The 22324-nt window shown below is 49.0% G+C and overlaps 9 protein-coding genes and 1 non-coding gene; 5 read left to right on the forward strand and 5 right to left on the reverse strand.

The window, feature by feature from the left end:
* Window positions 1–1939, reverse strand: part of CNAG_07373 (carbamoyl-phosphate synthase, large subunit) — a 7732-nt gene extending 5793 nt beyond the window's left edge. Inside the window, exons 1-3 of the mRNA XM_012191671.1 lie at window positions 1400–1939; window positions 587–1344; window positions 1–524 (exon numbers count right to left, since the gene is read on the reverse strand). The exon at window positions 1–524 is cut by the window's left edge and continues 706 nt beyond it. Of these exons, the coding sequence (XP_012047061.1) occupies window positions 1–524; window positions 587–1344; window positions 1400–1754 (1637 nt within the window). The 5' untranslated portion in view covers window positions 1755–1939. The remainder of the gene's footprint in view (window positions 525–586; window positions 1345–1399) is intronic.
* Window positions 1940–2120: 181 nt separating this feature from the next.
* Window positions 2121–3398, forward strand: CNAG_07374 (DNA-directed RNA polymerase III subunit RPC5). XM_012190977.1 has 3 exons: window positions 2121–2844; window positions 2893–3209; window positions 3252–3398. The coding sequence occupies exons 1-3, from the start codon at window positions 2190–2192 to the stop codon at window positions 3357–3359; spliced, it is 1080 nt and encodes a 359-aa protein (XP_012046367.1). The 5' UTR covers window positions 2121–2189; the 3' UTR covers window positions 3360–3398.
* Window positions 3399–3557: 159 nt separating this feature from the next.
* CNAG_00622 (acetylornithine aminotransferase) lies at window positions 3558–5216 on the forward strand. XM_012191455.1 has 3 exons: window positions 3558–3689; window positions 3733–4503; window positions 4559–5216. Exons 1-3 carry the CDS (start codon window positions 3612–3614, stop codon window positions 5099–5101), a joined length of 1392 nt encoding a protein of 463 aa, XP_012046845.1. The 5' UTR covers window positions 3558–3611; the 3' UTR covers window positions 5102–5216.
* On the reverse strand, window positions 5158–8281 carry CNAG_00623 (cytoplasmic protein). XM_012190978.1 has 15 exons: window positions 8070–8281; window positions 7861–7982; window positions 7762–7804; window positions 7632–7713; window positions 7532–7570; window positions 7336–7477; window positions 7252–7282; window positions 7030–7201; window positions 6925–6978; window positions 6344–6874; window positions 6140–6291; window positions 5987–6082; window positions 5893–5938; window positions 5724–5840; window positions 5158–5672 (listed from the first exon to the last, which is right to left on the reverse strand). The coding sequence occupies exons 1-15, from the start codon at window positions 8255–8257 to the stop codon at window positions 5202–5204; spliced, it is 2286 nt and encodes a 761-aa protein (XP_012046368.1). The 5' UTR covers window positions 8258–8281; the 3' UTR covers window positions 5158–5201.
* A 105-nt stretch (window positions 8282–8386) lies between these two features.
* On the forward strand, window positions 8387–8738 carry CNAG_12084. XR_001045371.1 has 1 exon: window positions 8387–8738. It is a non-coding gene; the product is annotated as a hypothetical RNA (non-coding RNA).
* CNAG_00624 (hypothetical protein) lies at window positions 8682–10082 on the reverse strand. XM_012191456.1 has 6 exons: window positions 9802–10082; window positions 9685–9749; window positions 9485–9628; window positions 9190–9425; window positions 9027–9135; window positions 8682–8973 (listed from the first exon to the last, which is right to left on the reverse strand). Exons 1-6 carry the CDS (start codon window positions 9917–9919, stop codon window positions 8794–8796), a joined length of 852 nt encoding a protein of 283 aa, XP_012046846.1. The 5' UTR covers window positions 9920–10082; the 3' UTR covers window positions 8682–8793.
* Window positions 10083–10162: 80 nt separating this feature from the next.
* CNAG_00625 (ARF guanyl-nucleotide exchange factor) lies at window positions 10163–16281 on the reverse strand. XM_012190979.1 has 7 exons: window positions 15698–16281; window positions 13201–15635; window positions 12950–13146; window positions 12306–12902; window positions 11992–12239; window positions 11440–11946; window positions 10163–11387 (listed from the first exon to the last, which is right to left on the reverse strand). The coding sequence occupies exons 1-7, from the start codon at window positions 16172–16174 to the stop codon at window positions 10392–10394; spliced, it is 5457 nt and encodes a 1818-aa protein (XP_012046369.1). The 5' UTR covers window positions 16175–16281; the 3' UTR covers window positions 10163–10391.
* Window positions 16282–16905: 624 nt separating this feature from the next.
* On the forward strand, window positions 16906–18112 carry CNAG_00626 (hypothetical protein). XM_012191457.1 has 6 exons: window positions 16906–17156; window positions 17214–17363; window positions 17420–17713; window positions 17779–17945; window positions 18022–18054; window position 18112. Exons 1-4 carry the CDS (start codon window positions 16998–17000, stop codon window positions 17848–17850), a joined length of 675 nt encoding a protein of 224 aa, XP_012046847.1. The 5' UTR covers window positions 16906–16997; the 3' UTR covers window positions 17851–17945; window positions 18022–18054; window position 18112.
* Window positions 18113–18712: 600 nt separating this feature from the next.
* CNAG_00627 (specific transcriptional repressor) lies at window positions 18713–21468 on the forward strand. Its single transcript, XM_012190980.1, has 7 exons — window positions 18713–18736; window positions 18793–18863; window positions 18926–19117; window positions 19170–19867; window positions 19917–20036; window positions 20091–20398; window positions 20464–21468. The coding sequence occupies exons 3-7, from the start codon at window positions 19051–19053 to the stop codon at window positions 21353–21355; spliced, it is 2085 nt and encodes a 694-aa protein (XP_012046370.1). The 5' UTR covers window positions 18713–18736; window positions 18793–18863; window positions 18926–19050; the 3' UTR covers window positions 21356–21468.
* Window positions 20903–22167, reverse strand: CNAG_00628 (hypothetical protein). XM_012191458.1 has 2 exons: window positions 21797–22167; window positions 20903–21738 (listed from the first exon to the last, which is right to left on the reverse strand). The coding sequence occupies exons 1-2, from the start codon at window positions 21909–21911 to the stop codon at window positions 21533–21535; spliced, it is 321 nt and encodes a 106-aa protein (XP_012046848.1). The 5' UTR covers window positions 21912–22167; the 3' UTR covers window positions 20903–21532.
* Window positions 22168–22324: the final 157 nt, after the last annotated feature.

The raw sequence follows: 22324 nt of genomic DNA on the forward strand, positions 1-22324 counted from the left end.
GCAAGCTCACCACCGGGAACATCAATGGAGATCAATCTTCCTTCTCGAGCACTGTTGACAATGCTTTGGATGAAGACATCGAAAAGGAACTCAGTGTCTCGAGGACCAGGAGCAGACTCGGGGTGGAACTGAACGGAGAAGAAGGGTTTGCCGCTCTTACCGCACCAGATACCCTCGTTAGAGCCGTCGTTGGCATTGGTGAACAAAGGTTCCCAGCCGTTCTTGAGGGTGGTTACGTCGACTTCGTAACCGTGATTCTGAGAGGTGATGTAGCATCGACCAGATGTAGCGCAGGTACAAGGAATGTTCATACCACGGTTACCGTACTTCATCTTGCGGGTCTTGGCACCGGAAGCAAGGGCGAGAAGCTGGTGACCAAGACAGATACCGAAGATAGGGACCTTAGAAGTCTCGAGGGCTCGAGAAAGATTGCTGACAGTCTCCTTGACCATGGAAGGGTCACCAGGACCGTTAGAGACGAAGAGACCATCGTAAGGCTCAGACTCATTGTTAATATCGTAGTTCTATTGATAGGTTAGCGGAACGGAACGTAGAACGAAGAGCCATATAGGAAAAGATAGCTCACCCAGGGGACAACCTTGACTTCGATACCACGCTCCCTGAAACACCTGATCTGGTTCCATTTCATACCGACATCAATGGCCATAACCCTCATTTGCCTACCTGTCTGAGGGTGCATTTTCTTGTCGGAGCCAGTGCTAGCTGTGTAGACAACAGGAGTTTTGGTAGATACCTTGGCTACAAGATTCTCCTGGTTGGGATCGTAATAAGGGATGGTCTCAAAGTCCTCTCGCCAGCTGGCGTTGAACGTGTCAATGGACTGGGATTGAGCCATAGAGGTCGAAGTGGAAAGACCGTTAATGAGACGCTGAACGCCGCCAAGGACGCCAGACTGGCCATCCCTGCCTCGCTCGCCGTCGAGGATACCTGCTCTCTTGTTGAGAACTCGACCGAGGAGGACACCACCTTCTCGGAGACGCTTGGTAAGCATCCTAGTGTCGACACCCCAAATGGCGGGGATGCCTTGCTCTTGGAGCCACTTGCCCAAAGAAGAAGTAGCCAAGTGGTGCGAGAAGCTAGGGTGGTAGTTGGCAACCACAAGGGCAGCAACATGGATGTGTGAAGACTCAAACTCAAGAGGCAAAGAATCAAGAAGGCTAGAAGTGGGAGGAACATTGTGAGCATCCTCGGAAGTGGGGACATGAGAGGTCTCCACGTCGGGTCTCTCAGGAACACCGTAGTTACCGACCAGGGGGTAGGTGAGGATAAGGATTTGAGAGGAGTAAGAAGGATCGGTGAGAGACTCGGGATAACCGACCATACCTGGATGGGGTCAATAAATTTTGCATGGTTATTTTGGCTGGAATGATAAACGTACCAGTCTGGAAGACGCATTCTCCCGCAACAGACTTTTTGGCACCGAAAGAGTGACCAGCGAGAGCGAGGCCATCAGCAAGCTCAAGGACGGCATCAGGCTCGCCCATCGAGTCGTCCCACTTGGGCTCCTCAGGCATGCCTTGGTAGTCAATACCCTTGAGAGTAGCAGGGGGGTAAAGGCTGCCCGCAGGCCTAGGTACAGGAGCAGAGGAAGGAGTGCGCTCCATGGTGGGAGTGTCGACCTCGGGCGCCACAGCGCTGTGAGCAGCAGGAGCCAAGCTGGAAGCCTGCTGGGTGGCAGGGATGTCGCTGGGAGGGACGGCACCCTGGAAAGCAGGAGGGGTGGGGATGGACATTGTGGAAAAAATTTTAGGGGTGGAGAGGAATGCTGTGCAGTGTCTTGTTCTCTCTCGTGGTGTTATGCGTGAGGGTCCAGAGACAGAGCACTAGTATGCTGGCTTGCAGCTTTTGGGACTGGATGCATTGAAAAGGAGAAGAGAAGGAGGAAGGAAGAAGGAAGAAAAGAGAGATCGAGTTAAAATTCTGACAGCCACCACTCCAAAAGATTTTGCCGCCACACCCCCTGAATTAATATATCTCTCGTGGAAACCACGTGTCCTCAAGCCTACCACCCCTCTAGGCGCGGGCCCATTATTTACGCAAGCCCCCAGGTGGAGGCCGCACGCCTAGGGGGAGTTTGTTTTGGTGTGTGGTAAATATTTCTGCAGCGTACGTATATACAGCAGCCATACATAGTAGCAGTCAGCGACACCATTCTCCCACCGCCCACCATGGACTCACCCCACGACAACATAGAGACAGTCGTAGACACCATTACCTCTTACCCAGAAGCCCGCGAATCAGATGGTCCACACTTATCCGCAAGCGACGCACATCCCACCATTCATGACCTTCCCGGTCCTTCCACAACATACATCCCTCGTCAGCCTTCCCCGCCCTTGCCAGATCTGAAAACAAGAAGCTTCCCTGTAGTTGATGCCTCTGATGACGAGGACGATGAAGACGATGAACCGATAGCCACTTTGCCCATCTATCTATCGCCAGGCTTGGGTGAGCAAGGTTTGGATTTGCATCAATATCCATTGCAACATCGGGACATCAGTGTCCCCACATGGGCTAGAGACCGGGGAAAGACTATATCGGCCCGTGTCAAGGAAAAGGCTGGGAGAGTGGAAGTGGAAATTCCTGTCGACGCCGGCGCCGCTTATTGGCGAGAAGACCGCGCTTCAGAGCTTGGTTTTGTTGTAGACGTCAATGGGGATGACGGCCCTGTTGGTGGGTACGGTTTCGGAGGAAAGGAAAAGGATAAGAAGGGCAGGGAAAAGGTCCCAAAGAAGAAGGAAGAAAAATGGGGTGACAAAATGAGATTGAGGAGTGAATTGGTGCCCAATGCCACAGGGTACTACTCTGGTGTAGTTCGAGATGGCAAGTGCATGCGTCTCTATGGGCTGATATGTACTGACGCTGTAACAGGAGCTTTACATCTCCATCCAATCTCTCGTGTACTGCAATTCCGAACCTCTCTCGGATACCTCGACGACGTCGACCAAAAATCACGCTCCCGTCGATTAGCAAATGGTGCTGTCAACGGCGCCGGAGATTCCGATGAGGAGGAGGCGCCTAAAAAGAAAAAGGCTGCACCTGCCCCTGTTGCCAAACCACGCCGTGTTCTGGACGAAGAGGACAACGATGGCACCGGATCCATCAAGGACTTTAGAAATAAGATGTGGGCCATGGCCATCAAGGAGGATGAGGATAGCTGGGCGGGCTACAGTTGGAAAGCCGGCGAAGTGAGTTCTAGCGAGAAAAAAGACTTGGTTGACCAGATGCAGGACGATGCAGTGGGAGATGCGCTTGGGTCACTGATTTTGGATGAAGAGAAGAGGGAGAGGTTGACATGTCAAACGAGACCGCTTGACTATCTTGACAGGGCGATGTAGATGATGGTGTATGCATGCATGCCCAATGACTTTCTGATAGCTACATGGTTCGTATTCTGCTGCACGATGGTTACTAGTTATTATTATGGGCTTCGCTTCAATTGTTATCATCTCGACTCAATTGAAATTTTGATCCCGCTGATAGGGACTGTTAGTCGAAGGACGGGAGTCGAATATTGAAATGATACTCTTATATATCTCTTTTCCTTTTTGAATTACGCCTGAATCCTCGTCTTTTCCCTTCCCCCCATCATGTCCGCCCGCCTGTTCCGCATCTCTCGCAAAAACTGCTTAGCCCCTCTCTCCAGGGGATACGCCACAGAGCTCAAGGTACGACTCCCATCCCACGCAAGCCCTTCCTAACCATCCTCAGCCGAACTTGGCCTACCTCCAAGTCACACATCCCGACACCGCTCCTGCCCCCACTCAATCCCTTATCCAAGAACACTCTAAGTACCTCCTCAACACCTACGTGCGGCCCCCCATTCTCTTCTCGCACGGCTCTTCATGCACTCTCACCTCCACCAGCGGTAAAGACTACCTCGACTTCACAGCCGGTATCGCTGTCACTGCTTTGGGCCACTCCGATCGGGGTGTCAACAATGTGATGGTTGAGCAAGCAGGGAAAATTGGACATGCCAGCAATGTTTACTGGAACGAACATGCTGGAGAACTCGCCAAGTCCCTGATAGAAAACACTCGAATTCATGGCGGCCTGGGTCTCGGCAAGGCCGAAGGAGAAGACAAGGGTGGCCGAGTTTTCTTCTCCAACTCTGGTACAGAAGCGAACGAAGGTGCTCTAAAGTTTGCCCGAGCCTATGGCAAGACCATTGCTGAAGACAAGACTGACATAATCTGCTTCTCCAATGCCTTTCACGGCCGTTCACTTGGTGCTCTCTCATGCACCCCTAATCCCAAGTACCAAGCTCCTTTTGCCCCTCTGATTCCCGGTATCAAGGTTGGGGAGTACAATGATATGTCTGAAGAGAGGCTCAAGGACCTCATCAATGAAAAGACATGCGGTGTTATCGTGGAACCTATCCAAGGTGAAGGTGGTGTTGGTGAGGGGAAGAAGGAATGGTTTGAAATGCTTGGAAAAAGGTGCAAGGAAGTCGGGGCTGTTTTGATCTATGATGAGATTCAGGTGTGTAATCAGTAGCTTTCGAAAATCATTTTTGACTCTAACACTTGCGACATAGTGCGGCCTCTTTAGGTCCGGTGAAATGTGGGCCCACTCCAGCTTCCCTGCTGCGGCCCAGCCAGACATTGTCACTATGGCAAAGCCCTTGGCCAACGGTTTCCCCATTGGAGCTATCATGGTCCGCTCCAGTATCGCCAACAACATCTCCCCCGGTATGCACGGTACCACCTTTGGTGGTCAGCCTATTGCCTGTGCCATCGGTGTCCATGTGCTCGAACGTCTTTCTGCTCCCACATTCCTGGATAATCTTCAAAGCACAAGTGCTTATCTTGGAGACAAAGCTGAAAAATTACCCCAGATATTCCCTAGCCTGATCAAGGAGATTCGAGGAAGGGGTTTGATCAGGGGTATCGCGTTTAAGGACGAGAGCAAACCAGGAGAGCTTGTTAAGCTTGCTAGGGAGAGGGGTGTTTTGCTTCTGACGGCCGGCAAGGATGCCGTTAGGCTTGTTCCTGCCCTGGTTGTGAGTAAGGAGGAGTGCGACAAGGCTATGGGTGTCATTGAGAGCTGCTTGCATATCATTCAGGGAGATAAAGCATAAATGATTAGATATGGTTTGCTCATCTCATAATAGATTGGCTTTTTGGATGAGTGCATTATATGTGCAACATAATGATACATATATCACATTGTATGAAAATCTACATTCCATTGGCCTCCCTCAGGTGTTGGAAAATCATTTTATCTTTCTCCCATTCGTAGAGCTGTGCGTAATATGCCACCAGCACACCCAACAGCAAGATCACTACTGCCACCAAGATTTGTGCAATGGACCAATTTTCCTCTACCTTTCGGCCTATTACCCAAATGTCAATTCGGCGCGGCCTCGTGTCGTCCTTGATGCTTGCTGCTGTCAAACTTGAGTCCTCAAACCACACAAATACCCGTTCTCTCTCCCAGTCGACATGGACTTTACCCCCAGCTGTCACTGTCCACTCTGTGGACTCTTTTCGGAACACGCGACGAGGAAGGAAGATCTCGGTGTATTCTTCCGGAGTGGGAGCCGCGGCCGACACCCTCAAAGGAGATCGGAAACGATATGTAAAAGCACAAGCGTTTGCGTCGTAAGCAAGAGAGGTTGGGTTACCAGCGGTGGCGATCGGGTAAGGGCGCTGCCTATAAGTTAGCTTTTCGGTTTGACGAGAACTATAAAAGAGACTGACAACAATAACATTCAACAGACGAGCTCCAACGTCGAGACCGTCAGAGCTCTTTTCAGCATTCTTAAGGAGCTTGGTGCGATTACTTTCTGAATACCAGGAAAAATTCTCCGCATTCCACTGAATAGTATCAGCACTTCAATTTAAAGTTCAGGTAGAAAAAGAGACTCACGTCATCACCAATGTCGTCGCGATTGGCAGGATTGTAGGTCCACAAACTGTTCATCGTTAGCTTCCCTTACATTGAGGTACACAGAACTACTTACTTGAACCCCATTAATGCGCCTTCCATCGCAGAAATAAGAGCATCCATAGACCGTTCTTGCCATTTCCAGTCTCCAGTTCTAAAGGCTTCCTCATTGCTATGGCATTAATCAGCCGACATTCGAAATTTCGCAAACGATGGAGAAATCATTTACTTAATGTCCATGGGAACACCGCATTCACCAAAGATCACAGGTACGGGCCCAAGTTTAAGTCGAGCAGCAAGGACGATGGTCTTTATCTGAAGAGCATAATTGGCTTTGGCGGCGGCAGTACCGAAATACAGCGCTCGAAGAATAAACATACCCTAACAGAAGGCGTCAGCTGTAATCTCCGTAGTAAACTAAGATTGTGCGCACCCGAGCAAGGCCTTGAACATTAACTGACATGAACCCAAACTTCTTCTTGAACAGTGTGTTTAGATCATACCAGTGGGGCGCATAGACCATATTCTTAGGCCGCGACTCCTCCTTCCACTCTGGGCAAAGCTCATTGGGGATTGCTTCCACCATTCTAGCTTTCAACCCCTTGGTTGAAGAAATATTCTCTCCGATCACCTGTTCCCACTTTCGCACAAATGGGAAATAAAAGTCTTCGTAAAAATCAACCTTGCCCCCATCGCGGTTCTTTACAAAATAGTCTTGCTGCAGAGCAGCAGCCTCTTGCTTTGCTTCACTCCACCGCCAAACGCCATGCTTCTCCCAGGGGCATTCCTTACTGGCCCAGGCGCAGGCTCCTTCAGGGTTGGCCGTCACGTGAGAAGTTACACGGGTTGGGAAAGGAAAAGAGCGAGTATAAACAGGTACATTGGGAGTGGGGTGGCCGGCACCCATAGAGAATGATTGAAGCGGAGAAGGGAATTGGCCCAAATGAAGGTCAGTAGTATAATCCTGTTCGGTGCTGTCAGCTACAATTGGTAACTTCCGACTGTCACACCAACCCATTCGTGAATAGATTGGATACCAATGAACCCAGGATGGGGTTCGTTCATAAGCTACGCTCGATGGTCAGTCAAATATGCGCAAATGAAACAATTCTGCCTTACTTCAAAACCCATGACTGTCTCGAGATCACCCACGGCCTTCACAAGCTTCGCGGTAGCAGCAAGGAAGGCTTCTTGTAAGTATACCTGGATGTTGCGAGACACCCATTTTCCATCGATTTGGCCAGGTACTTTGAGCAAAGGCGCAAACGTCTCCCCACCCCAGAATAAAGTGCTGTAACTTTTCAATATGGGCCTTTGGGTGTTATACAACAAATAACTTACTTCATAGTAGCCGCAGCCAGTTTTTGGTAGCCTACAGATACCATATTAACGATGGCTTGGCAAGTTATTGGACGATGTACCCACCAGTTGGCCATAGCCCCCTTTCACCTGCGAGTCTTCCACTCTTGATGCCGTCAAGGAAGGCGGCGCCAGACAAGGACAAGTTCTCGCCCTCGTTTGAAAGGTCAAAACCCGCCGCTTCGAGCGTCCATCCGGGTGCGCCAGACTGAAATCATGTCAGAAATACGAGAAAATTAGTACTGTAACGCCAAAAACTTACTCCTCCGCAGTATCTTGACCATACATCTTGATGAAGAGCCTAAACAGATACAAGACACGGTGAGCGTTTGTCTTAATAGGGTACAACGTATGGCACCTACGATGTATGCGACGAGCCCATAAGGTTCCATGCTTTGAAGCAACGCTCTCAAGTACGCAAGATAATCTTCGTCATAGACACCTCTACATTTTATTTAGACATGGCTCAAACGGCTGAAATTAGGATCTCACCTCTCCTTGTGTTCGAGCGCTTCCCAAGTAACGGTTATCCTGACTTAAAAGACGAACGTAGTTCAGTGATGGTATAACAACTCCAAATTAGTAACGTACCAAATGTCAAACCCCATGATTTGAGCCTTGCCCAGTGTTCATCAGCCTCTTCCAGTCGGAACGGCCTTCCGACATAACTGGCCTGCGCATGATCGTGAATTTTGGGCGCAGGGGTCGCAGGTCTACCCATAACATAGACGGTTAGCAATTTTAGGAGGAACAGCAAAGAGCTGCTCTTTCATAAGAAACAATGAGACAAGTGGGCTCACACTTTGCTCGCAGCGGAAACGTTGGCACCTCGCAGGTGTAAGACTCTCCCGTGAGAGTCGACAAAATGCCGACCTTGTATGGAGATTGTAGCTGCACATAGGCGGGATACGTCGAACTGAATACCGGACATGGTGGTAGGTGTGGGGACAGGGTAATATGTCTTCAATTGCAGGGTAGAAATGGGCATGGCAGGATAGATGACGGATATGGACATACATACGTACGCAGCGCGCCCAACGCCAATCTTCTCTGCCGTCGGCTATCACTCACCATTCAATACATTCATTTAGTCACTGGTATTTCGTTACTCATCACGCCTTAGTTCATTTTGTTATTTAAAATGTGCATTCTCAAGTTATAATTTCTTGACCTTCAAACATCACATTTGTACGTCACGACCTTGAACCAGAACAGCAAGTCGCTCTCGATCCCTGACTTCGACCCGATGATGCGTGCAGCGACCGACCAGTCTCGTTTTCCAGTTCTATTTGGCAAGTGGCAGGCGTTGCACAATGATATGAATATGGCAGCCGTGGCTCCCAACAAAGATGGCCCGACAATTTTTGATGTCTTCAACTTTGCTTGACCATAAAATACTGTTCTCGGCAGAATGCGCATAGTATCAAGCTCCATATACATTGGTCGATTATGCAACCTTCATGACCTATATATCTGAATTACATGGTGTGATACATATCACACCAATGACTGAAAGATCCTCTATTACCGTCTCAAAGCTTCCTCGCCGAGGACTTTCCGACGCACGTCAACTCCTTGGCCTCCTGCGTCTAATAGCCGTTCTGTGGCCAACTCATCCAACAGTCGCAATTGTTTTTCAGACGTTTGAAGATCCACAGGAACAGAAGTCTCTAGGTTTGGAGAGTCCAATAACCGTTGAATAGCCTTGCATTAAGTCGAATGAGTTCATCGGATACAACTGGCTGACAGGGACGTACCAACTTGATTCCCCACCATGTTCTTGTACGACGCGTGTTCACGATAGTTTCCTTGCCGCCTTGCATCTCGGATGCTCTTAGAAAATGTTTCAAAGCCAAATGATAATCCCTGTGATATTCTAGTTAAGACGCGGCACGTATGTACAAAATATATAAAACTCACCCCAAAGTATACGCCACTTCACCGCAACGTCTGACTACACCGTCATCCCAGCTATTTATGATGGACAAATGTCCCAACGCACCGAGTGATTGAGAATAAAGACCTTGTTCGGAGTACAAGTCCGCCAGTAATGACCAAGCGGCAGGATCGGAATAGAAAACGTCAAGGTAAGAGAGGAGTAGCGGAATAGCGGAAAGGGATGGGAGAGCAAGAGATATAATACGTTGATGGGCAGTCTATGTGAACAAACGGATGACATCAGATATGCGATTTGCTTGTACTATGGGGTACTCACAATGTTTGTCTCGTCCTCCTTCAAAAGGGCCTCATATACCGCACGAGCCCGTGAGACGTCTCCATCGGCCTCGAATCTCAACCCATCCAGAATCCGCACTCGGGGTGAGCCAGGAAACTTCTCATACAATGCCTCTATTTGCTCCTACAAATGATTCATCAGGCTCTAGCGGATTTTCCGGGACAACCGGTTATGCTCACTGAAGCTAACAATGTCTGACCCAAATCAAGAGCAGCGATGGCGAGTTGTTCCCTGACGGCCCACTCTGAAAGATGCTATCAGCCTGGAACAGCAGCATAAAAATGAGTTAGTCCTACCTTGATCTTCAGCATTACCGCTTAATAATACCCGCTTGGCGAGATGTATGGTCGCTTCAGAATGTCTCGCACCGAGTGTCCTCCACTCAGCCAGCAGTTCCAAATCGGATTTGGGCATGGTATCAGGGCGTTATATGGTTCTGTAATCTGTAGACCACAGAGAGGTTTCTGTCGGTATGCTGAAAATGTCTACTGTACACTATGGTGGATGATACTAGTAGAAAAAGCTGGGCCAAGGGAATATGTATTAATGTACATAGCAGTAATAATGACGAGACGGAAGAACGGGGGGTCCTGACGCTCGACGCGGTTGAAGAAAGAACTTAAGGAGTCCATACAATCTCCGTTCGGCGTAGTTCCTGCAGGTCCAACAATATCGGTCGCCGAGAAAATAAAATATATCATGGCATTCTGACAACATATTTATGTAAAAAAGCCTGACAACCTATAGCATAATGTCACTACGATCCTTTGCACCCACGCGTGATGATATGCCTGATATACCTCTTCGTAGACAGATATAGGTGTGTGATTATCGTAAGACATCTCCTTTCGTGACTATGATACAAAAAATCTGTCGATTTGTTCACCTAACCTTTGTTTCCGGCGCCGACTTTGCGCATGCTCTCCCAATCGCTCATCTCGCCCCGCCGCACTAACGACACCCTTTTCGCAGCTTTCGTGTCTTGCCAATCCTCCGCCTCTTCTTTTTTCCCTTCCTCACGACTGCTTCTCGATTCATCCTTCTTTCCAGTCTCTTTTCCATTCGGGGGATCGACAGGTCTATGCTCGAAAAACCTTTCTTGGCTTACCTCTTCGTATCCAATTTCCATCGGGCTTTCCATGACAAACATCACTGGCGTGTTTCGACCGCTCGATCGCCCTGCTTCGCTATCTTTCCGCTCCCTCCTTGAACTGTCATATACGTTGAAACCCATATCTGGAGTACCGGCTCTTGAATGGGCACTCTCAACATCACTCGACCGTCGTTCAGCCTCATAGGGGCTGAGCCAATAGTCAGATGAAACAGTTTGACGTCTATCTCCTTCCCTTTCCTCAAGGAGGCTGGCAGCGCGACTGGAGCTCGTATTACGAGAAGTGGGATACTTAGCATCATCGAGTCCATTACTCGGTCTTCGAAACATGATTGGCAGTTCTCCTGGGCTCATGCTCAAATGCATTGCCTCGTTTTCCACATCTTCATCCCCATCGTTGGGGAGAGACAGGACTGGTATACCGCGATCTCCGCCCTCCTCATCCCTTGTGACGTCCTCAACAACGCCGCTAACTCCATCTTCACGCATACTTCTTGCTGCTGCCTGTAATGCCAGGTGTCGCACTTCTTTCCACTCTCTCTCAGCACGATCCGCTTCATACTCGAGGACATTAATCCAGAATTGCATCTTAGAGAGGAAGATGCGTTCAGTCCTGGTGCGGCGAGACAAAGAGGGAATAGCGGAAGCAAGACGGTCACGAGTAGACTTTTGAAAGGGAGTTAGAATGTTGATATTGCGAGCAAGCAAGAGGGAGGATTGAATGGAGGATTCAATCGGTACCACCTTCTCACGAAGAATTCGAAGATGGTTCTAAAGATGATTGTCAGCGTTTTCGCATATGATTGTTTGCGAAGGGAATTACTTGGATGATGGCTAAGCGGGAAGCATGGCTGTAAGATCTATCTGGTTGCCTGGCCGTGCCTACAGGCTTTGTGCCTCCTCTACCAGCCGCCAACTCCGCTTTGACAACGCCGAACACCTCTTCCAGTTGCTCACCCTCCTGCAAACTGTCGTTGGCACCGTCAATATCTACGCCTCTGACACCATCACCTTTTGGGTGAGCCAATGCTTTTTCTTGATCCATTTGGTCCACACCCCCAAATATAGCAATTCGTCCTGGGGTAGATGCTCCGTCCAAAGAGTCGTGACGATCCTCACGCATGTCCCTTCTATGAGACGCAGCAGCAGCAGCGCCCGCCAATACCGCTTGGTCCTTGCGCATTGTTCCACGCCGCATTTTGATACCCGCACTTTTAAAAGCTGAGGCGTAATTGATGAGGGAGATCCACTCATTCATCTCAAATTCGTCCGGAGCTTGCATGAGATATTGTTGGTGCTGAGAGATAACGAAACGAAAGGTATTTGGGTACTGAAACGTGTCAGCATTGTTTGGATTAAACTCTGATGCACTCACAGCAGTGAAACTCTTGTCGAAAACTGCAATACAGTCCTTGACAGGGAATACCTCATCTGGTTTGAAAGAAGCCATTCGTGGCAGGAGCAGTTGACCATCCTTGTCATTTTCCGATGTCGTTCTAGCTTGCTCAAGCAATGCCAAAGCCCACATAGGGTCTTTGAAAAAAAGTAGCTGTGACTGAGTGAGGATAACGCTCCAAGATTTCCATTTGCGATTTTTCTTGCCCGATTCGCTAAAAGTTTCATCTGAGAAAGCAAAATCAGTTTTATCCTTTCCCCTCCCTCCTCTGAAAATAACCAATCGCCACTAACCTTTTCGAGATATTAGCCCGACTTTTGTTACTCGCAGAGCCATGTCCAGCTCCTTCTCTTTTTTGGCCGCTTGCTTCTTGCCTGATGTCACGAGTGTGTTCCTCCTTGCCGTCTTCTGCTGGGGTACAGGGATTGAAAGACTATGTGCAGAAGCGAAAGCCTTGCTCAACCCTTCGAAATCAAGGATTGGTCTAGTTCCAAGACAAGAAAATGGATTTTCAGCCGGTATTTCCCTCCCCACATCAACTCTCAATTGATCAAGCATATCTCGCACAATAAGATCGTACACGTCAATTTTGTTGGAGGATTTGTTGGGGGGATTAGAGCCGTTCAAGAAGGCAGAGAACGTCGGAGTAGACGGCCCAAAATTCAACGGGGTTGTATGCCCAGATGTGCGCTTCAGATCAGAGTCGTCCTCAATGAAGACAAATGGAGTAAACGTGATATTGTCATAGAAGGCCTCTAGCACGAAAGATGGAACGCCTTCCATGCGTGAATTACGCACATAGTCTGTCTTGGACATCTTGTTCTTGTTATGCTTGTTGAAGGCATCGGTGTGAAGCATCATCATCGAGAATGCAAGGACATATGTGTTGTCTGGAAGACGTGTTAATTGTCATATGAAATAACATAGCCTTACTTACCTTTTTCGCCGAAGAGACCGGGCTCACACCTCTCATACTGTTTCGCGAACGCTTCAATTACACGATCAATCTGCTGCGTCTCTTTCGGAAGAGAGATTTGCATAAGCAGTTTCCTCAAAGCGACGTCCAAAGCGTTATGAGTGAAGTCGAACGTTGACATGAACATCTGTAATGCTTCCACGTGAAGAACATCGCCGCTATAAACTAATTCAGCTTTGATGAGTATTTGACAAAAGAATAAAGTAGCTCACCTAGATGCCAGTATATTGGCTATCTCGCACCTCCCAACAGTACTGAGTGCTCTCTCCAACCATTCCTTGGACGATTCTTCTCCTTCCGGTACAACAGCTTGTTTCATGGCATTGGTCTTGACGGCTAGACTACCTAAGCTGGGCCTAGGGCTAGCACCGGGACTCAACACTCCAATGGACCCATCCTCCCAGCCTTGACCAGATGTCTGCGCACCTGTAGGTATTGACGAAGTAGATCCGTTCGATCTAGGCGGAAGAGGAAATAGAGAAGAACGCTGGGGTGATGAGGATGCTGATCCAAATAGTCCATTAGAAAGACGGCGTATTGTGCTTTGGCGGCGAGGTGGCGTTGCGGAGGTAGGAAAAGTGCTTGGCGAAGGCGGCGTAAAATGGTACGAAGTTGGAGCAAGAGATACAGTTGACGCCCGAGCTCTGCCTCGACGCGATGCTATTTTGTGGGTATGAAGAGGATCTCCGAGGACGGAGTATTGCGTAGAAGACGCATTGGATGAAAGAGGAGGTGTTATTGACGAAAACGACGCTCTTCCACCTGTGTGGTTTTTTTCCTGCTGTGATTCCAAATGGACGACGTCTTCCATTACGGCGCGACCTCGCGCGGTATCAGAAGGTCCCATAGAATAGGCCGACTTTGAGGGTCGCATAGGTTGGCTTGCCATTTCCCCAAACTCGTCAACATCGCTGGCATCCTGGCGTAAAAGACTGTTACTCCTGCTCCGGTTTGCGGACTTGGAGAACACACTTTTCATTCTCCCTATAATCGCAGAGTTGCTGGAGCCTGTCCTGCTGTCCATTCTGGGTCGTACAGGTGTTTTGAGGCCTGTTGAGGGGGAGGGAGAAACGTTCGGACTATCTGAGGCAGGTTGAGAGGGAGCTGGAGAGTGATCGGATGGTCGTTGTGGTAAAGGCCCATCAGAAAATGACCTGACTCGCCCTCCCTGTACTTTCGCAGGCGCTTTCGAAGATCCGGACTTTTGCATTGGCGGACCTTGCTCTGGTAAAGTATCCAGAGCGGAAGATACCGACGACCTCGAGGAGACGTGGTGTTCCCTTGCTTCCATCCAAGGGCGTATTCCAGGTCCCCAATGAGTACTACTACCAGGATTGAAGACCATCTCTTCAACTTCAATGCCGGGACTGGACATCCATGTGCTGTTTTCATCAGGTGAGAAAGGATCGACGGCAGGAAACTGTAGGGAAGACTGGGAGACGTTCGTCAGCGGGCGTGTCTGACGATCAGAGCTATGAACAGCCCTGGGGACAACCATAATTGACAGCGGCTCTGTTTCTTCCTCGTTTTTCGCAGATGATCGGCGAGCGAATAAGCTATTCAATCTCTTGGGGGTACCATGTGGTGCGTTAGTAGTGGGAGGGAATGCAAGGTCGGGTTGTCCGCTGTATTGATCACCCTCATTGACCTGGTCTATATTGCCCTCATTAGGGGTCGGACCTTCAGGGGATCTGGATGTGTCACCAGCAACGTTTTGAACGTCATCCAGCTCATTTGCCGGCTCCTTGAGTCTCATCTCTGAAGCTTTTCGTCTCACGGTCTTCTTCATTCCTAACCACTCTAATACCCCAATTTTTCCGCCGCCTCCTTGATCACCGTTCGCCTCCTCTTCTCCATTCTTCTGGTTATCATCTTGGGCGGAATCTCCCATTTTGGCCGATAATACCATTGGCGGTGATTTGCCAAACAATCCCGATAAACTTCTCGCTCTTTTGATTCTTGTCTTTTTGTCAGATTCATCCTCCTTTTGCGAAGCTTGTGCTTTTGGGGCTTCGGGTTCTGCGAAGGTAATTTTATGATTGGGAGTCCCGGGGCGAGATGGAAATGGCGACGATACTGATTGAGGCTTTAAAGGAACGGGCGGAGGAGATGGACTTTGAACAGATACAGAAGGTGATCTGGAAGACGGCCGTGAGCGGGATACAGAATGAGACCTTCCCGAAATGACTGAAGGTAATCCCAAACCAAGGGGTTTTGAGGGCTCTGCGCTTGAAGCTCTGCCTCGTGAATGGCTTCTGGACGATCCCGAAATAGACCTGCTACGCCGCCCTTCATGTGCTCTTCTGGAAGCCTTGGGTTCCCGTGGACTGCTAGGGGTGATAAGGATTTCGGACGGAGCTTTAGGCTCTTTCAATCCCTTACTATCAGGTGTTGGGGGCGGTAATGGTGGCAATGGTCTGTCCATGCCGATCGGTAGAGGGGGTTGAGTTTTATCTCTATGGAAAGAGGTAGTTGGAGATGGTACCGAATTTAGAGATGAGGACCTTGGTGCCGGGTTGAGGAGAAGCTCCTCAGATTTGTTGAAAGGTGAGTTGTCGAGCCCTGGATTTGAAGGTGGATCAGGAGCAGTGAAAGGATCGCGGTCGCTCGCCGTGCGAGAGGAAGTCCATGTAGTTAACGCATGTGGCTATAAGAGATATGTCAGCAGATGGTCAAGGATTCAGAATGGTTTAGTGTTAGATGACTTACTGTTTTCATCACATCGTCTACCGTTAACGTCTTCTCGGACATGGTTCGCGCAGGCGTTTTATGACCTAAATCTTCCATTCTCAGTACCAGGGGCTCGTCGGCACCGCCAGACTTTCGCTTTTTCTTTTTAGCAGTCTTTTCCAAATCCCCATCAATCGTGAGCAAATCGTCGCCTTCGTGCCCTGTCCTCTCTCTCAGTTCTTCCTCCTGCGCATCCTCTCGTCTCCTTTCTTTCACGGTCTCGTTGTCTCGTCCGTTCGATACTGGGCCGAGCTCTAATTCCTCAGTGCCGTTAGAGCTTCCACGGTGCTTATCTTTCGCCTTTTCTTTAGACAGTGGGATGACAGGGGAAGCCAAGCCGAACCATGAACGTCGCTTCGCTCTAACAGACGTAGGCGTTGAAGGTGTCGGTGTCGAGGGCCGGGATGATCGATGTGGACGCGATGTGGAGGGACCTGCCTCCGCGTTACTGTCCATGTTTGGGTCTACCTGTGAACGCCCATTGACTGTAGTGCAAGATGCTGCTTGATGGTACTTGGCCAGTTGTGAACTTGTTAAACGGAATGCACTTGCGCGAGAATGAACAACATAATAAGGGTAGTACGAGTGATGACAGTCGGGCGGACATCTCCGCCTGCGACGGAGGCTCCACCCACCACCACCCACCAGTATTAGTAGCCCACCCAGAATGCAAAAAGGGCCTGGAACTTGAAACTACAAACTCCGAGCACCAAACTCAATTATTTATGATTATAGTTGTTCCCACCAGGAAATATATATTACCGCCGACCAATTTAATAGCAGCAGCCATCATTGCCCCAATGTTCGTTGACTTGGGTATTAGCTATGGCGCCACAAACTCCATAATCAGAAGACCGGCATGTACGAGTTAATTAAGGCCTTTCGCGCTGTTGCTCGATGCTCCTAACATCCATATCATTCTCCCAATATCGTCAGATCGTCTCTTCATCCAAGAGTCAATTTCTGCTGCCCTCTTTCTGTCTGATCCGATAGGCGGCCGAAGACGAAGGCAGGAAGAATCGGAAGCTGCTGATAATATGCTTTTATGGTGATTGGGGGAAGAGGATTACGTCATTTAGCCGGACGGTGCCGCCCAATAATAATTGACGACGATTGAGGATGACGCTGCCACTTAAATGCCCTTCTCGCCCACCACTCGCCCAGGTCGACTCTTCTCTTCGTTCCCAGCCAGCGGTTGATTCCATTCCACCACCTTCCAGCATCCCCATTCTTATCGAATCATAATCCACCGGTTATTCCCATAAACAACACATCAGCCATGCCGTTCAGGACTGCTGTTCGTTTTACCGCCCGTTTCTCCGCCCCGCGCACCGTCACCCACCACATCGCTCGGCGGGCCGCATCATCCTCTGCAGGACCCAAGGCTGGTAGCGATACCCCTTGGATCATTGGCTCTGCTGTTGGCTTCGGTACTCTTGTGAGGGAATCCGTCCTAGAGTCTCGGAACATAGGCTAACATGACAATGGGTAACAGGGTGCTTTTATTCTTTTCCCTTCTGGAAAAGACGCGGCGAAACACGCTGTGCCTCATTCCCAGGAGAAGTCTGAGATCAACGAACGCGCACCTAAGGCTACCCTCGGCGAAGAGAATGTTCAATCCAGCCACACCATCGAGAGTGCAGTAGTAAGTTGTACTTCTGTTACCGTTTAGAACGTGGATGCTGAATTTCCGCCAACTAGGCCTCTGACGACCCCAAGGACGTGAACCCCAAGGCCGATAAGCCTGCCAGTGAAATCCCTTCAAAGAAGTTGGGCAAGGGCGATAAGGCCGGCGAGGATCAGAAGGCTGAGGCCAAGTCTGGCGGTGCCAATGCCAATGAAACCGCCCAGGTGCAGAAATCTGCCGACGATGCCAACAATGGAGAGGAAAAGACGGAGGAAAAGAAAGAAGAAAAGCCTGAGCAGAAGCAGCAGGACTCGGAGGAGGGAACCCCCAGTGCTCAGGACATCAAGGATAGCATCGTTCAAGCTGCTGTAAGTAACCCATTCGAAAAGATTCTCGGATCTAAACCGTAAACCGATGTTGATGCTGTTTACAGAAGGCAAATGTTCCTGAAGTCGCCATGGACTCTGAAGCGAAGGGCGAATCTCCTGTTGGAAAGCAGGAATAAGAATATGGCTTATACGGATCACAAGTTGGAGAAACGGATGAGTGAAACGAAGACAATCATTGCATGGCATGCAAAAAAGGATTAGCACTTCCAATGTCACTTAACCCTTTTGTTTACCGCAGAGTCAATTCACTGACAAGGGCCGTTCGTAATTCCACTATAATGCCATAGAAGTTTAGGAGTCTGTAAATGTGACCCAGGAAAGTATGGCCCGTTTGCTCTTGCTCTTCAGCTTTACTCGGGACACTAATGGCCATTGAGTGGTTTGCATTACTGGGACTGGAACTTCCAGAACCGATTTTATCAAAAATTTGTCCCCTCATGGGAATACCGCCGTTGATGAGTATTCGTTGCCACCATTTCCACCGCAGACCGCTGAGAAAAAGCATAGTGCGGCGTACTATTGTCACCCTGGATAAGTATCCAATGACTTTCACTCCTTCGTCGACGTTCGTGATTCATTCCACGGCTGTTAACAGGCGCCCATTAGCAAAGACGTCAAATCCTTTGTCACATCATGGCCCGCCTACCTGTCGAACCTTTGGCATCGCTTCGTGACAACCTGATGTTCCGGCAATAATTTTGCCTAGTCAAATTGTGTGGCCTAGACCCTCCTATCCTGTTCAACTTTGGTCCTATCTTGGTGGAACAAAGGAACCTCCATAGTTTCTTCGAACATCCTCTAGAGAAAGCCCCAAAAGATCCTTTATTCCAAACCCTTCCCCCTCCCTAGCCTGGTCTTCGTCCCTCGACACACCCTCCTTCCTTCCCAGCCCCTTGTTCGACATTGGGTTTTCGAGAATTTGCTCACATGGAGACAATCTATCCTTTGTGTATAGGCTTTCACAGCGCGTGGAGAGAAAAAGGGGTGAATGGGCAAAGGAAGGTATGTTGAGTCGGGTTTTGATATGGGATGACGAGCAATTGAGATGGTATAAACAGAGAAAGCAACCTTTCATTTTCGAAACATTTTCTGTCCTGAAAGAAAAGATCACTTACTGCTGTAATTGACTGTACTTGAACGGATTACCAGTCCCACAATATTTACTAACATTACGATCTTGTACCCCAATAGGCCGAACAGTAAGAGAAAGCAAGCGCCGTGCCCAACAAGCTCCAATCCTTTTCACTAGACCATCGATTCCTCTCTTTGCCACTATATCATAACATATAGCCCTAGACACAAAAATCTCAACAATTATGACTGCCGAACATTGTATCACGAGCTCAGTTGGCATTGAGAGCAGCTTGAATGACGGGAATGATAGTGAGTACGCAGAATTTCAACAGTCAAGCTGTTAGTAGTAACGATCTGGAAGATGATCGATGCCGGAATTCGTCTCCTTTGAGCCCTCTTTCCTCTTCTTTTCAGATTCCCATTATCGAACAGTTTCCTGAAGAAGCAAGCCGTCACACACCCTCCGTATCTCCTCCTCAACAAGTTATTATGATTCAGCCCCAAGCCCAAGTGAAATTCACTTCAACGTCCCCAGAGAAGACTGACCAAATCCACTTACATAATTATGCGAAGACATTATCGGCTGAGGACACAATTGACCCCTCACTGAAGCATTTCACTGACACATTCAACGCCGAATTAGATGATCCCCTTCAGTGTCAAATCCAAGGTGCTGTTCAAGGAAGCGCAGAAACCGCAAATGATTTTTCGTGGTTACCAGACTTCACAAATGCTATCCCTCAAGCCAACGCCCCTGCAGCTCACCCCTGGCCTCTAAATACTACACTCCCTTCCCTTCCTTCCACTCAACCGCCATCCTCTGACACTGAGTCTCCATGTTCTTCCTTTACCGGTGGACCGCCTGAAGGCAATGAATGGCCAAATAATTCCGATAATAGGAAAATCGATTCGATATACAGCACTGACGCTAGCGATCATGATGGCATTGTCGGAGGTGTTGAAATAAGCTCAACAAATTCAGAGAGTGGAGTAGAAGCTGGAGGCGGAAAAGATGACGCGGTGCCACCTCCTCCGAAGAAGAAAAGTCATGCAAGGAAGGTATGTCGACAGTACTTATTAAATGCAACCAGCCTGACAGTATCATTAGCAACCAGAAGGCCACATTAAAAGGGCCAGAAACGCCTTCATTTTGTTTAGAAAACACATCACCGATTCCAACTTGATCCCTCCTAGTGTCGAAGTCAAACACCAAAACATCTCAGTTGTTGTAAGTGATTCGAAGTTTATTTGGGTTTGCATCCTCATATGTGCGGTCATATAGGCAGCCAAGATGTGGAAGGAGGCACCTCAGGAGGTGCGTCAAAAGTTTCAGGAACAAGCTCGCATTGAGAAAGAGGAACACCAGCGCAAATATCCGGGGTACCGTTATCAGCCGGTCTTTCGCCGAACAGACATTATCCGTCGTCGAGTGCGCAAAGATCCAGCTGAAGACGAGAAGGTGGACGCGGTGGCCGAAGCTCTTATCAAGGGCAAAGCTGGGAACGAGCTGGAGAAGGAAATTAAAGAGCAGCTGGTTACACTAAGTGAGGCAAGCGAGAGTGATGGCGAAAGCTCCAGAGGAAGCAGAAGGTAGTTTAGTTATACACATAAACTACAAGAGTAAGAACTAATAATCTTTTTACTTTGCCTAATAGACGCCGCCGTGAAACAGGACAGCTTTCTAAGGGTGCAATTAGAGCCCAACGAGCCCAAGCTAGAGCCAAACAGATGAGACAGAATCTACTGGGATCCAACCTCCTCAGCATGTCTCTCTACAATGCCGCCAATGCCCGCCTAGCTTCTTCCGCTGCTGCGACTACTGCAGCTGAGAATGATTACCGATATCATTCTAGTAATGACGCCATGGGAGCGACGATTGGGCAGGGCCATACTCATCCTGGGATGCAGTATGCTTTGGATTCTTACATTCAGCTAGGATATGGCCTCGATAACAGGCCTCTACAAGTTGCAGGATATGCTGGGGAGATGTATGGGGCCCCTGTCCCCTTGGCCAGTACTTCTACCGTATCAGGTCACGAAAGCGATATATACCGACTTCCTCCCATTAATGGTATGATAGGTGTCGGAAACGGGTACGAATGGCATGCCCCAAGCATAGGGTATTGGGATCAGACAAACATAGTTCCGGAGGCTGCACAACCGCAAGGGGGGTACCCTATTGAAGGGGAGTACTGCACCACTCATTATGATTTGGAGGGAAGGGTTCCAGCGCAAACGGAATATCGCTTTTCATCTCTTATGGAGACTTCTCGTGAAGATTACGGATCGCTTCCCGAGGGAGGGCCGGGGAACATTATCGCCGGCGCCTATGTTACTCACGAGGAGCAGGAAAACAAGGAGCTGCCTAGCATGCGACAGCGGGCTGGCGAAGGACGGCAGACTCCTTCTGGACATGTGATATTCAACGAGAGATTGTTTGATGGTGCATTAGGAAGTGCAGGCCTTCCCGACAAGGCTGAAGGACCCGACGCTTTAGCCATGTTCGATCAAGCTATGGAGCAAGCAGGCAAGGCTGCACCTTGGTAAAGTCTTGTTCGGAAGAGAGAAGTATGCCCTACGAATAACCCAAACAAAATAAATAATAACATAGAGTAATTTATATACGCCATGTTTCTAAATGCATCAAATGAACATTGTGATGAAAGCCGTACAGTTTGGCATCAGCTGGTTGTTACTGATCAAGACCATCAGATGGCCTCACTTTCAATTAAGCAACTCTTCAACAATAATTCTCTCCTTGTCCCAAATGTCTGCTCGCCAGTATACATCCTCCTTGAGCCTAGTCCAAACCTGCTCAAGAGTGTCCATCTTATATACCATGAAGCTTCCTGCGATGTTTGGGGTGCCTTCGGGGAGAGAAGCTTCTCGGGCCTTCGTGCCCGGGCGAGGAAGGATAGGACCGCTGTAAACTGTCAAATGTTAAGCACCACTAACTCTAAAACGGTTCTTCAGGGGTTAATGACTCACGGACAATACCAGCATTATCGTCAAGTTTAGCCCTTTCAAGGTGCTCTGTCCTGACAGCGAGTCGCTTTTCCAAGTAGTCAGGGTGATCAGGGGCGTACACGAGGAATCGGGGCATCTTGTTTTGAGTATCTTTGGCTATTCTTCACAATTACTGTGAACTAATATAAGCTGAGTAATGGTCGATGAAGAAGGAGGACTTTAAGTTTATCCCGCTAACGAATTGCTACAGCGAGGACATCTTCTGACCGGCCAAGCTGCTTGTCCACCGTCTTATACCGAGGGCAAACGAGTGGAGGGACGGTGGACCGAATATTAATCAGTAAAATCAGTAAGACGGAGTCCCGATGCGAACGAACCCAACTCGGTTATCGGGCCGAGAACTCACCAACGGAATAAATAAATAATTTTTTTTGCCTGCCACAAACCTCAGGGAGGAACATGCATGTGCATGACGCCCACTCATAATTAATAATAGACGGCGATAATAATAAATAACAGAAAGGTGCTCGGCGAATTCCGCATCTTTAT

This window comes from Cryptococcus neoformans, chromosome 1, assembly GCF_000149245.1.
Source record: "Cryptococcus neoformans var. grubii H99 chromosome 1, complete sequence".
NCBI classification, from domain to species: domain Eukaryota; kingdom Fungi; phylum Basidiomycota; class Tremellomycetes; order Tremellales; family Cryptococcaceae; genus Cryptococcus; species Cryptococcus neoformans.

What these genes read in the sequence shown, in the direction of transcription:
- CNAG_07374 (XM_012190977.1), top strand. Translation starts at nt 2,190, where the DNA reads ATGGACTCACCCCACGACAACATAGAGACAGTCGTAGACACCATTACC. An exon ending in CTCTGGTGTAGTTCGAGATG is followed by an intron (nt 2,845 to 2,892) that starts GCAAGTGCATGC and finishes ACGCTGTAACAG; the next exon opens with GAGCTTTACATCTCCATCCA. An exon ending in ACAGTTGGAAAGCCGGCGAA is followed by an intron (nt 3,210 to 3,251) that starts GTGAGTTCTAGC and finishes GACCAGATGCAG; the next exon opens with GACGATGCAGTGGGAGATGC.
- CNAG_00622 (XM_012191455.1), top strand. Translation starts at nt 3,612, where the DNA reads ATGTCCGCCCGCCTGTTCCGCATCTCTCGCAAAAACTGCTTAGCCCCT. An exon ending in GATACGCCACAGAGCTCAAG is followed by an intron (nt 3,690 to 3,732) that starts GTACGACTCCCA and finishes AACCATCCTCAG; the next exon opens with CCGAACTTGGCCTACCTCCA. An exon ending in TGATCTATGATGAGATTCAG is followed by an intron (nt 4,504 to 4,558) that starts GTGTGTAATCAG and finishes CTTGCGACATAG; the next exon opens with TGCGGCCTCTTTAGGTCCGG.
- CNAG_00623 (XM_012190978.1), bottom strand. Translation starts at nt 8,257, where the DNA reads ATGCCCATTTCTACCCTGCAATTGAAGACATATTACCCTGTCCCCACA. An exon ending in AGACAGTCATGGGTTTTGAA is followed by an intron (nt 6,979 to 7,029) that starts GTAAGGCAGAAT and finishes CATCGAGCGTAG; the next exon opens with CTTATGAACGAACCCCATCC. An exon ending in GTCTGTTGAATGTTATTGTT is followed by an intron (nt 5,673 to 5,723) that starts GTCAGTCTCTTT and finishes ACTTATAGGCAG; the next exon opens with CGCCCTTACCCGATCGCCAC.
- CNAG_00624 (XM_012191456.1), bottom strand. Translation starts at nt 9,919, where the DNA reads ATGCCCAAATCCGATTTGGAACTGCTGGCTGAGTGGAGGACACTCGGT. An exon ending in GAAGTGGCGTATACTTTGGG is followed by an intron (nt 9,136 to 9,189) that starts GTGAGTTTTATA and finishes AGAATATCACAG; the next exon opens with GGATTATCATTTGGCTTTGA. An exon ending in CATGGTGGGGAATCAAGTTG is followed by an intron (nt 8,974 to 9,026) that starts GTACGTCCCTGT and finishes ACTTAATGCAAG; the next exon opens with GCTATTCAACGGTTATTGGA.
- CNAG_00625 (XM_012190979.1), bottom strand. Translation starts at nt 16,174, where the DNA reads ATGGACAGTAACGCGGAGGCAGGTCCCTCCACATCGCGTCCACATCGA. An exon ending in GCCAATATACTGGCATCTAG is followed by an intron (nt 13,147 to 13,200) that starts GTGAGCTACTTT and finishes ATTAGTTTATAG; the next exon opens with CGGCGATGTTCTTCACGTGG. An exon ending in CCCGCTTAGCCATCATCCAA is followed by an intron (nt 11,388 to 11,439) that starts GTAATTCCCTTC and finishes AATCATCTTTAG; the next exon opens with AACCATCTTCGAATTCTTCG.
- CNAG_00626 (XM_012191457.1), top strand. Translation starts at nt 16,998, where the DNA reads ATGCCGTTCAGGACTGCTGTTCGTTTTACCGCCCGTTTCTCCGCCCCG. An exon ending in CTGTTGGCTTCGGTACTCTT is followed by an intron (nt 17,157 to 17,213) that starts GTGAGGGAATCC and finishes AATGGGTAACAG; the next exon opens with GGTGCTTTTATTCTTTTCCC. An exon ending in ATAGCATCGTTCAAGCTGCT is followed by an intron (nt 17,714 to 17,778) that starts GTAAGTAACCCA and finishes TGCTGTTTACAG; the next exon opens with AAGGCAAATGTTCCTGAAGT.
- CNAG_00627 (XM_012190980.1), top strand. Translation starts at nt 19,051, where the DNA reads ATGACTGCCGAACATTGTATCACGAGCTCAGTTGGCATTGAGAGCAGC. An exon ending in AGAAAAGTCATGCAAGGAAG is followed by an intron (nt 19,868 to 19,916) that starts GTATGTCGACAG and finishes CAGTATCATTAG; the next exon opens with CAACCAGAAGGCCACATTAA. An exon ending in AGCTCCAGAGGAAGCAGAAG is followed by an intron (nt 20,399 to 20,463) that starts GTAGTTTAGTTA and finishes TTTGCCTAATAG; the next exon opens with ACGCCGCCGTGAAACAGGAC.
- CNAG_00628 (XM_012191458.1), bottom strand. Translation starts at nt 21,911, where the DNA reads ATGCCCCGATTCCTCGTGTACGCCCCTGATCACCCTGACTACTTGGAA. An exon ending in CGATAATGCTGGTATTGTCC is followed by an intron (nt 21,739 to 21,796) that starts GTGAGTCATTAA and finishes AACATTTGACAG; the next exon opens with TTTACAGCGGTCCTATCCTT.